Source organism: Canariomyces notabilis (assembly GCF_033297395.1).
Source record: "Canariomyces notabilis strain CBS 508.74 unplaced genomic scaffold N656scaffold_1, whole genome shotgun sequence".
Taxonomy (NCBI): Eukaryota; Fungi; Ascomycota; class Sordariomycetes; order Sordariales; family Chaetomiaceae; genus Canariomyces; species Canariomyces notabilis.
The window spans coordinates 180,141-191,712 of record NW_027041823.1 but is presented as its reverse complement, the minus strand read 5'-3'; the positions used below and the strand labels follow the sequence as shown (position 1 = coordinate 191,712).

Sequence of the window (11,572 nt, the reverse complement as noted above, 5' to 3'; positions counted from 1 at the left end):
CAGTAACTCAAGCAGGTCGCTGGGGACTGGAGTAAGGTGCTTCTACTCTAGCGCGGTTAATCGGCTGCCAAATCCCCTCCATTCTTTCTAAGGCTTTGGAAGCGCACTCCGAATCCAGACGATTTCATTGAAATGTGAGTCTTCTGTGCTTCCGTATCCCCTCTCCCCAAACGCCTATCTCAATCTTCTTCCCTTCTTCCTAGCTTCTCCTTACTTCGTCCTACAACGAAAGATTGTTGAGCGCTCAGAAGGCTGAGCATAATCTCCAATCCCAGTTCCTTTTAGCACCATACCAACCGCGAAAGCTGCACCGATACTGACCGATTCTCTCGCTCCCAGAGGGTCATCGAACAATTCTACTTTCAGTTTAGAAAGCATCATTATCCAGGCACGGCTCTCCCCCGACGCAGGAAGGAGCCAAAGAAACACTAGCGACGCGTAAGTGACCCTTGCCATCGCTGTTACTACAGGTCCCTGTGCCCAAGAAGATACTCCCAGACACTGTGAATTACTCAGCAGCCCTGCATGTTAGCCCGGCCCATCGCACTGTTCCCTTGAGCTTCTCCCCACCGTTCTTTTGCCTGGCTGGATTTTGAGAGTTGTCCCCTCTTCATTTGGCGCTGCTAGCTAGCAGCTGGTCACTAAGTTGCCGCTAATGAATCTCTAGTGTATAACACATACCGGCGAGTCAGGATCCAAGCAGCTTCCAGGATGGATCGTCTCGCGGTACCGCGTGGATCGTCGCCAATGTCTCTCTTGACAAGCCCTCCCGATTCATCGCAAGACGCTTCGTCGAGTCCTGTCACTCCTGAGACAGTCTCATCGTTCAGCTTGAACATCGCAGTAGAATCGGATACCTACACGATGCTACTGAATGCTCAGGCATCTACTAGTATTCCTGGTCGGACATCGGGTCGCCTGGCTGCTCAGCGCGCCCAGACAGCAATCAAGAGAGCATTTATCACCGGTCTTGGGCTCGAAGAGACAGATACTCACATCAAACGCTCTCGCACAGATGAGCATGATATGGACGAGAATGAAGCTTATGGTCACGTTGACTCAAAGGATCTCATTGGAAACATTCGCCCAAGTACCATACGCCTCAAGAACCCGACCGCGGAGCTGGTGGACCGCCCACAATCTGTCGCTGAGCCCCAGGTGTGGGCTAACGGTCGTGGCAGTCTGTGTGAAGCTCTGCCGTACTTCCGTGCCTTCAAAGGCAGTCTTCACTCAGCAGCCGTAGTAGCGCAGGGATTCCTGATTGATCAGGAGGTGGATCATGGAGATGTGTTTAGCGCGCAGGTGGTCATCTCCTCAGTGTAAGTCTGTTCACAAAGATGGTCCTCGCTAATGTAGAGGTTGCCACTCGCGCAAGTGCAATGACATCTCTGATTGATCCCACAACTCTTTGACATCTCTGTTACTGACTTACCCACAGTGGCGGAGGCCGCGTGAAAGATCCATCGACCGGCAACATGGTTCGTGCGAAAGATGCCACCGACAGTGCGCCCAATGTTAGATCGTTCAAAAACGCATACGACAGCAAGTGCCCTGTGGCCGTTATTGCTGGTAATACTCACCCTGCCTTCTTCCACTATGCCTGCTGACAGCCTCCAGGAGAAAACCATCCTCTCTATCCTTGCCAGCCCCCACATCCCTATGCGGTGCTTGGCTATTTTCACATCACCTACATGTGGAAAGAGAAACAGGTTTCCAAGGGCACCAATGATGCCGTACTGGTCTGGCGTATACGCTTGGAAAAGGCAGACCTGACTGAGCCGTCCTGGTGGATGCCCAAGGGCGAAGATATGCCCCAGCCAACCACCACCCACATTGGCACCATTGTGGCGCCAATGTTTGGATGCGATAAATGTGGTGTCAAGAGCAAGGAAATCTTCACGGCTGGTTGGTTTTGCCTCAATCACCTCTGCGAGCAGTACTACACACTCCCTAGCGGTGTAGCTGTGGACCCGAGAGGTCTGACCTACACTGAGGCGTTCATTGGTGAGCGTACTCCTTTCACAGGCGATATACCTTCCATCAAGCCCGCAGTGCCCGACGAAGAGGGCCTTCACGGCACGGAGCTTGCTCTTCGCCGTGGTTTCGTTTGTCCCGATTGCGGCTGCTGCAATCGTCGAGTCTACTGGAACCGCTGGGTGTGCGAGAATAAGCAGTGCCAGTATACACGGCCGGCACAGATGATGCCCTATCCCAAGGAGATCCTCGACGATGAGAACACAAAGTTTGACGCTGCCATGGACAAGAGGAGAAAGACCAATGGCGTTAACGAGAACGCTCTGAACGAGCACCCCTTTCTTTACGACCCAGTCGCCACAATCTTCCAGAGAGGATATCTTCGACACTCACAAACCCTGACTCTTGGCGGCTACCAAGTCCGCCAGTACTTCCTCCCTGATTCTCAGGGGCGCATTCTGGGTTCTTTTAGTATCTTTTCGTCCAGCCCCGAGATCAACGCCAAACCCGGCGGTGCGGACGAACTTTTCACAACCTTGGAAGTCACTGACATTGGTTTGCGCCGAAACCCTGCTGCTGTTGTTGGGCGTAAGTGTTTTCAACGTCCATCGTGAAGTAGTCGCTAATGTGAAGTATAGACAAACTTGAGGGCTATACCCGACACTTCCAGCAGAACTTTGTAAGTTGAAGTGGAATGGACCAAGTTCTTGGCTAATACATTCCAGGGTGCGAGATACAAGTTCGGTGTATCGGTTCAGTCAAAGGGCTTTGATGAAGCGCCTGACGTGGTTCTCCGCGCTCTCCACCGCCTGATCTGGGCAAAGAAGGTTGCCGTCCCCGCGTCCAACGGCCTGATCCAAACTCTGCCCAAGAGGCTTGTTGGCTCATCCTCCCTTGTAGAGGAGAGCAACGACTTCAATGAGCTCCTAGCTCTTGGCTACATGGAGGATGATAAAATAAATGTTCGTCATGTCCTGGCACCTTTTGTTACTAGTTCAAACTAACAGTCTCAGTACCACGATGACGGTGAGAGCGAGCTTGGGCCAGTCGTTGCTGCGCTTGCGCTGGGTTCCCCGTCCACGATGAGATTCCGACCTAAGCGAAGAACGCAGTTCTTCCTGCCCACGCACATGGAGCACGGCAAATGTTGCTACAAGGAGGTTCTCGAAGTGACCATGAAGCACGGCGATATGATGGTCATGATTGGACCCGATATTCAGAGAGTCTACGAGGTGAGTTATGGTTCCGGGCACCGAACGGTTGGGATTGCGTCTAACAAGAGCAGCACACCGTGGACCCTTACGGGAAGCGGCGCTTTTCACTTACTGCTCGGTACATCGACCCGTTGAAGATGCTAGTCCAAGCAGACAGGGACGATGCTGCCATCAAGGGTGCAATCCCGGAGCACGCCAAGGCTTTTACGTACGACGGATACTGATACGAAGTCTCAACCATCACCATGATCCATCTGAGCTCATCCAAGCCCTCGAAGCATGCGGGATACACGCAACTCTTATCAGACGTCATTTGGCAACAATGCCTGACATTTGCACAAAGGCCTTATCTCTTGAAGGATACTGCGCTCTCTCTTTCACGATATTCGTTTCTATCTTTCATATGGCTCACTTTGAGCGGATAAATTGCTGGAGGGCAGGGATTTGGGGTGCCTGCTGCACTCTCTCTTTCGGATCTTCGTTTCTGTTTCTTATATGGCTACACTTGGGCGCTTGAATGGCTGGACAGGCATCTGGAGTGCCTTGCTATACAACTTTCGATGTGGGATGTGCTCGGGAGATGGCGCATCAGGCAAACTGCGGAACGGCGCTCGAGCTGCAAAGCCTGCATCGGACTCAACAACTCATAGGAAAGTTGCTTTGGGTGGAATTTCCGGAAAGGAATGGTATACATCATCTCATACAGGGAGGCTCGATACTTTCGAGCCACCACCATCGTTATGAGTGGGCACCAAGAAAGGAGCCCTCACTGCCTGACCACTGGCCTCATGCGAGGGGGCTGCAGAGTTGATACGGCCTAAGACTCTGGTGAGCCACTACATCATTGCGAGGCGACTCACAGGATGTGCCTAAATTGACAGATGCACCATATTGAAAGTTTCTCTTGCCTTTCAGGAGCTATAGCTTGATTAGCAGAGATCTCAGGGACAGCAAATACACGATAGCAGCAGCAATACATAAATCTGCGCCGCGGTGAACCATGATGCAGGTGATTTCCCCTGAGTGTTGCCGCCTGTGACGATGCTGTGGACAGGCGGCCCAAGGGCTCGTTGTGGTAAAGTAATGGCGTCGAGTGATGATGTACAACGCTGTCTCTCAATTGTCTGCCTTTTGACGCGCACAACCGGCAAGGAAACCCAGAAAGGGGTAAAATGAGCATTATGTACAACAGCCGTATATAGCATACAGTTATGGCGAAGATAGGGGGCAAGTCAGCCTCGCATTATTGAAGGCTATTCTATGCATTTTACATTGTGAGAGGTATTGTACAATTCTCGGTATATGTACACTCTTCATTGAATGTTGTAGCTGCTCGAAGAAGCAACTCACTGCGTTCGCCGATCATGCCATGATACAATCCACTTTCCACATTTGAATATATATAACAGCTGTATCCTACATGTCCCATGCTCAATCTCCCTCCGTCCGGTCTCGGCTCCCCTCCGTGCCACTTTCCCCTTCACTGGTGAACTTCACCTGCCAGTCCCGCACACCAACAGCACGGCGCTCCCCAGCTGGCGCCTCAGATCCTCTTTTTCCACGTCGTGCGTGTCCTCCACCTCGCCCCACCGCCCCGTCTGCCAGTCCACCTCGAGCGATACGGCGCGGGCCGCCTCCTCAACTCCAAACTTTTCTGTTTGTTGTTGCTGCTGCTGCTGCTGCTGCTGCTGCTGTTGTTGTTCAACGGTGGGAAGCGGCAGCCGCCGGTGGTCCTCGCTCCATTCCGCGACCAGCCTGGCGGCGGCGAGGAGCGATTTCCCCGCCAGTGTGGCCCGCTCGAGCCCCGCCAGCTCAAAGGGCGTCAGCGAGAGCATCCAGCCCTGTATCACGCGGTGCGTGTCGGGGGTTTGAGGCCGGGGCAGGATGGAGTTCTGATCGTCGAGCGCCGGGTGAAACGTCACGCCTGGCCATACGTGGGTGGTCAGGTAGGAGGTGATGCGCGCCGCGGTGGTTTCTTGTAGGGTGCGAAGGGAGGTTTCGTCGTTGTGGGTTGAGGGGTCGGGGTTTGAGGGAGGGGGGTTCCAGCAGAGGAGGGAGTCTGTGTCGAGGAAGCGGAGGAGGGTGGAGATTATCGAGTTGCGGATGGTGGAGGACGCGGGGGTGGTGGTGGTGGTGGTGGATGGGGAAGAGGGGGTGACCCCCTCCTCAGAGGAGATGTCCAGCGCCCGGCAGACCAGCGAGGTCAGTGGGATCAGGTGCTGCTTCGTTGCCTGTGCCGCGGAGACCAGCTGGTCCCATTCTACAGCGAGCGCGTGCGCGAGGAGAGGTTTGGAGATCGGGAGCCGCATGATGGCTTTGGTGGTTGGGTGCCGGAGGGGACGGGTGTCGAGGTGGATTTCTAGGGCGCCTTTACAGCTATGTGAGCAAAGGTGGGCAGTAAAGTTGGGGGGTTAGGAGGGGTTTGTGTACCGTTGACTTCTCGCACGTTTACATCCTTCCAAAATCGCTTCTTCAGGCCAGAGGTCTTCCCCCCTTTAGTACTCCCGGCCCGAAAATCGCCTGCGAGCCGCAACATCTCGGCCTGCCGCTTCCGCCGCGCTATCCTCTCGGCGTCGGGGGCATACTCGGCGGTCGGCTGTGGCGGCTCGGGGGGTGGACCGGTGCCGTACACGGGCACCACCTTGGCGGGCTGTGCGGGGTTGATGCGTATTGTGCGAAATCCTGTCGCCCGTCTACCGCGTGCCGCCACGGCCGCGCGAGATGAGGTTGCTGCTGTGCGCAGCGGGTGGAGGCATACCCTTGCTGCGGGCGCCATGTTGGCCAAGGAAAGAGATCCGGATGAGATTGACTGTCAATCCGTTATGCAGTAGGCGTGCTGCGGGATTGGGTACATATGCAGTGTTCGGATCACTTTGTTTTGGCGTTCCCGCCGGTTTGATGTCAAGGCTGCAGAGCTATGTACGATTCACAGGATGGATGAGCTTTCGTACGCCTCTTTTTTTTACGGACTTTTGCCAAGCTTTTCTGCCAAGGCCGGACCCAAGCCACCGGCCCGGGCCCACGGTAACGAACGGCTGGGTGCCTGCGCATCTCCACTGACACGAAGAGGCGGCACTCGCCGTCGAGTTTGCAGGGATGGTCTGGCCAGTCTTTACACCGCCAAAAGTTCCAAAAACAACCTTCTTAGGGACTACTTCCCTACAACCTTCCACTGTGCTACCTCCTCTACAGTAAGAGCTTTGATACGTACTCGAATCCCACCCCTTCACTCCTCTCCTTGCATTTGCCAATGGATAAGAAGTCAAATCCCATACGGCCAGACAAAGTAGCCTGTACGTATAACGCTAGAGAGTAAAGTACACAAGTAAGTAGGAGGATAGATACGACACCAACAGATAAAACGACCCATCTACTGCCAGCCTGCCCTCTTCTCGGCAGATAGGCGCTGTACAAGTACATACCAGTCCCTTAACTGCACAGCCGTGACCGCAAACATCTAAACAAATAATCCCAGCCTCTCGCGGAGCCCAATACCATGAATCCCCTCTGTTAATATACACCAGGGAATAAGATGCTTCTCACAAAGCCAAATGCCGAATCCATCCCGCCTCAACAAAAGGGAGGAAACAGTAACCTCTCAATAAGGCGGCCTAGCAACGCCCCCTTCATCCTCAAGCTTGGTATCCCGCGAGGTATCAATACCCCTCAGCAGCGCGTTCAGGTCCATAACCGGCCGAGTCGTCCCATGCCCATGCCCGTGCCCGTGCCCGAGTCCGGTCCCATTCCGTCCATCACCACCGCGGCCGTCCGCCGACGCCGACCTTTCCCCGGCAGAACTACCTACCAGCCTGGTGCTATCCCTGCTCTTCAAGCTCCGCTTCGACGCAGTTCCCGGCCGGGGCGCAGCACTACTAGGAATAGGGGCAAAGTCCTGCGTCACCGTTTTCCCTCCGCTTACGATGCCCGCCACCAGGCTGGAGGGGATTGGGGGGACGGGCGGCACCGCTTCGTCGTCGTCTTCATCTTCGTTTTGGATACCATCTCTCTCCCCAATACTGCCGCTGTTGGCTAACGCCTCGGGTGAAGATGCCGACGGCGGGTGTGAGCTGAGGGGCCCGCCGGGGAGCGAGGATTTGCGCTCCCCCCGTTCGCGGGAGACAGATCGCCTGCCTGCTATTCTTGTTGTTGTTGCTGCTGCTCCGCCGTCAGCGGTGGTAGATACCGAGTCCACCATGGCCGGGTTGAAGGACAGCTCGCTCGGCGTCATGTCGTAACTGGCGACGCTGTCGCTGCTGGAATCGTCGAGCTGGAATCCCGAGCGGGAATGCTGGTGCCCCCCAGGGCCGTGCATCGTCGGCGGCGGCTGCAGTTGGCCCGATAGAACAAGCTTGAGTTGTTCCACTGAGGTGACCTGCTCCCTGGTGATGCTGGTATCGGCATTATATGCGTGTGGTGGCTGTGATGCGGGGGAGTGTTCGCTGCGGAGACTCGTCTTGCGGTGTTTGCTAGTCTGCAGAGCGGCGCCGTCGGCGCCTGCCGAGTGTGGGCGGAGGTTGGTTCTGCTGCCGGTGGGGGATGACCTGTCTGGTTTGAGGTGATGGCCGTTTCCGTTTGCGTGGAGGCGGTTGGTTGACCGAGAGCCGTTCAAGGATGCGGATTTGCTGCTGGTCTGCACCGCCGCAAGGGCGGCTTCGCGGCACCATTCGGTAAGCATTTGCTCGCGGAAGGCGAGCGGTATCTCCTGCTCCGTCTCGATGGTGGGGATTGTGCTCATCGTGGAACCAAGCATCGGCGACGTGAAGCTGCGGCCGGGACTAGCAGCCGGGCTCGTCGACGGCGCCATCGACTGCAGCTGGTACCCTTCGCAGATGCACTCGACCAGCGCGAGACGCTCGTCAAAGGGCAGCAGCGCTTCCGACTCTATCTCCTTGAGCGGCAGCCTCGGTTGCGGCCGGACGATGCCCGGCGTACCCACCAATTCTACGCGAGGGGCCGGGACGCTTATGCCCTCGACCCAAAAGTGCTTGCTGCGGCGCCGGATGATTTCGCTATGCACCGCCCTGCCCACGAATGAGCCCTCAAAGTCAAATTCCTCGGTCAGAACCCAAAAGTAGCCGTGCACCAGACTGCCGAGGCGTACTTTCTGGATAGGCGTCTCGGCGTCTTGGATGTCCTCCTGGAGCCTGAACACCATGGGTAGACCATATCGCACAGCATTCACGCCCAGCTTGTTCACCAGCTTTGCTAGCAGGACGTGTAGAAGCACGATGTCGGTCTCGTAATCGATATACTGGATGGCGTTGTCGTAGATGGCGAGATGAAGGAGCTGCAAAAAGTGCGACGGGGGAACCTTGACGGGCTTTTCACGGGTAGACGCACTTGATACGACCCTCCTCGCGAGTGTCGCGGCGGGGAGTTCCCGGTTCTTGAGAATGGGCCTGGACGTCTCATCTCTCGCTTTCCGGTCTGCCTTGGTCGTCTCGCGGTCCAGCCATGTCACCACGGCATCCGCATATGCTTTTCGCACCAGGCCGTCGGGATCCGACAGCAGCCACTGGGTGCCCTCCCAGACCTGGATTGGTACACGGCTCCTGGACAGGCTAAGGTTCCCACTCATCTTTGTCCGCGGATTCGCCACAAGAAGGACGGACTTGATTGCCCTCAGTGCGGCGATTTTGGCCACGGTAAGCGCGAACAGCGAATCCACGTGATGGTCATCGGCGAGCGCCTGAGTCGATGACTTGGGCGTCCCGTCTGCTTTCTCCCCATGCGGCGATTGGGAGATGCTGCTAGACCGGGACGGCTTCAGCTTGACTAGTATCGTAGAAATCATGTCGGAAATTTGATCGGCGTAGTAGACGTGCGTGGCCAGATCTCCAATGCATTCCTGGAGACGGATCAGCAAATCTTTACGCTCGGAAGCGGCTCGGTCGGCCTTCTCGGCCAACTGTATCGTAGTGGGAGAGCGGGGATCGGGCTGGCCGGGGAGAGGCGCCTCGCTCCGCATGCTGTTTGGATCACCGGGCATCTGAACGAGCCTGCGAATGTGGGCGATGAACTGAAGCAGGACGTCCATGACGCTGAGCCCTATAAGATTGATATCAGACCGCAGCAGCGCGCCAACCATGGCGGCGAGAACAATGTGTTGGCGCAGGGTGTCGTCAGTCAGGGGATGTTGGGTCAATGTGTCCATGGCCGTGGTGAGAATGGTGAAGCGGTCTGCGACCGGGGCCCATCGGGCCACTAGCAGGAACATCTTGATGGCCCAACCGCTATCCCTTCCGTTGAAGTCGGTCCTGACCACCTCCTCCTGCTGGCTTACGCGCTCCTGGATGAAAGCGAGCAAAGCAACTGTAGCAGCATGTGCTTGGGACCTGTTCGGGGCAATAAAGATCTGTCTTAGACACTCCATGGCCAACACACCAGTGTCCTCCTCAGCCAGCTTGTCCATGTCTACCGCCGTGTCTGCCAAGGCGATGGGGTTCATGTTGGACTCGGTGTCGGCCGTCTGCACTGTCGCAACGCTTGTGCGTCTCCTCAGCAGCGCGCCGCCGAGCTTTTCCTCCACCTCGGCTCGTTGGTGCAGAACATCCAAGAAATCCTCGTTGTCGGTCCACAGGTTTTCCAATATCATGGGGACGGCCACATCATACTGCCCGGTTGTGGCGGATGATAACGCCTCGGATGAAGCAATGCTCTTGATGGCCTTCAAGCCCGCGTTCCTCCATCGCAGTGCCAGCGGCTTGCTCGGCTCGAGCTTCTCCGGGAAGGCGCGGGTCGAGGCTAGGGAAGCATACTGTTGGACGATGGAGAGATACTGGCGCAGATATGCCTGGTCGGCCAGGAGCGAGGTTGGGTCGTGGTGTATGCAAAAGGCCTCAAAGGTCGGGATGGAGGATTCCACCATGGTGATGTCGTTGGACTTGAGGATCTGGTCGAGGATATGGAGGACGCATGTTGCAAAGAGGGGTAGTTCCTTTGGCGTTTTCTCAATCAGAGCCGTGAGGATCTGCAGCGTGACCTGGACGTTTCTGTTGTTATAAGGACGAGCGGGTTAGTCTCGTCTATCCTGCTCATCTGGAGAGGCAGCGAGAGAGCTCACCCTATCCGCTGGCGGTAGACGTCACTAGCTGTCTTCTTCTCGAGGAAGCTGCCAACCTTCTGAATCTTGGAGCGGCGTGACTGGGCGTAGAAGAGTAGGTAGCTGAGCTCGCTGGAATTTGGCTTGACATCGACGGCGCCCTTGGTGGTGCGCGGGTAGCATTTGAGGACCAGAACCTGGTGCTTCGGCCGGCATTTCTGCTGAAGGGCGTTCATGGCGGGCGATGGGACGTCGAACGATGGTGTGTCGTCAACGACGGCGACAACGAGTCGGTCGGCGACTGGCAGCCTAATTACTGTAAGAACCACCTTGGCGCAGTGTGTCGTCGGGTTTGGGCGGATTCGACGGCTACGAGCACCGCGCAGAGAAAGACAAGTCCCAATTGCCCGGTGTCGCCAGGGCTATCGCTCCGACAGACAAAGCAGGTCGTCGGCAATCCTTTTGCGAGAAATGTGTCTGGCGCCAACGGAAAAAAATATCACGGGCGAAATTGCACTGGGAAGATCTAGGCAGTTGGCGTTCGGGGGCTGACAAGGGGGGGGATTGGAGTGCGTAATCAGGTATCCCATGTACTCGGAAAGGTCGACAAGTACCCACTACCGAAAGTTACAATATCGTGAGGTTACCAGGCTGCTCACCCCGTTCCGACAGCCTGGCACGCGCAACTAGAGATTAAGGTATACAATGTCCTGTTGGCCTTCGAATCTCGAGGTCTCCCAACTTGCTCCGGCTTGTCTTGCGTAGGGAAGGGTTCTGCGGAAGCGTCCTATCAGGTGATGATGGCTTTCATTACCGTGGTACATACTCCGTACCAGTAGGGTAGATTGATGATGATGTGTCCGCTTTGGGAAGCTGGTTGTAACGACCTCGACTTTTGAACCGGCGTAGCACAAGGGCCAAAACGCTATCAGAGCGACACAGCCATCATCATATGTGCATTGCATTTGCAATTCTGCTACCAACCGGTTGCGGCGGGGTGCAAGTTCAGGAAGCTGTCCGTATCCGCATGCGGCATCACTCCAGCTCTTTCTGTCTTGATGTTGTTCAGCAAAGGCGCAGAGCACATTTGTCCGGTGGACAAGATGCAGCGCTGGGTCCAGAATCCGGGGTGCTGGAATTGGCGTCAGTGTCGAGTGACTCTTTGCCCGTTCAACACGGTGGAGCTAAATATTTGGGCGTAGATAAGGTAGTGCCACAGCAGGCAGTGGGTGGCTGGGTGGCTGGTGAAGAGGAAGCTCGGGCCTCACTGGGGCATGTTTGATGTTTCTGCATCTCCAATTCTCCAGGTTTGTCGACATGGAGGTGGACAACACCACCAACT

General features: G+C 56.0%; 3 protein-coding genes across 3 annotated transcripts; 1 reads left to right on the top strand and 2 right to left on the bottom strand.

Annotated features, from left to right (window-relative positions):
- Positions 1-864: 864 nt before the first annotated feature.
- Positions 865-3,412, top strand: N656DRAFT_793524 (uncharacterized protein; the record flags this gene model as incomplete). The annotated part of the gene is made up of 7 exons (XM_064817178.1): positions 865-1,319; positions 1,439-1,569; positions 1,618-2,562; positions 2,613-2,653; positions 2,700-2,936; positions 2,988-3,206; positions 3,260-3,412. 7 exons carry the CDS (start codon positions 865-867, stop codon positions 3,410-3,412), a joined length of 2,181 nt encoding a protein of 726 aa, XP_064674550.1.
- Positions 3,413-4,449: 1,037 nt separating this feature from the next.
- N656DRAFT_772980 (ATP12-domain-containing protein) lies at positions 4,450-6,114 on the bottom strand. Its single transcript, XM_064813972.1, has 2 exons — positions 5,619-6,114; positions 4,450-5,556 (listed from the first exon to the last, which is right to left on the bottom strand). The coding sequence occupies exons 1-2, from the start codon at positions 5,962-5,964 to the stop codon at positions 4,682-4,684; spliced, it is 1,221 nt and encodes a 406-aa protein (XP_064674549.1). The 5' UTR covers positions 5,965-6,114; the 3' UTR covers positions 4,450-4,681.
- A 672-nt stretch (positions 6,115-6,786) lies between these two features.
- Positions 6,787-10,466, bottom strand: N656DRAFT_699881 (uncharacterized protein; the record flags this gene model as incomplete). Its single annotated transcript, XM_064810821.1, has 2 exons — positions 6,787-10,180; positions 10,252-10,466. 2 exons carry the CDS (start codon positions 10,464-10,466, stop codon positions 6,787-6,789), a joined length of 3,609 nt encoding a protein of 1,202 aa, XP_064674548.1.
- Between the last annotated feature and the right edge of the window lie 1,106 nt (positions 10,467-11,572).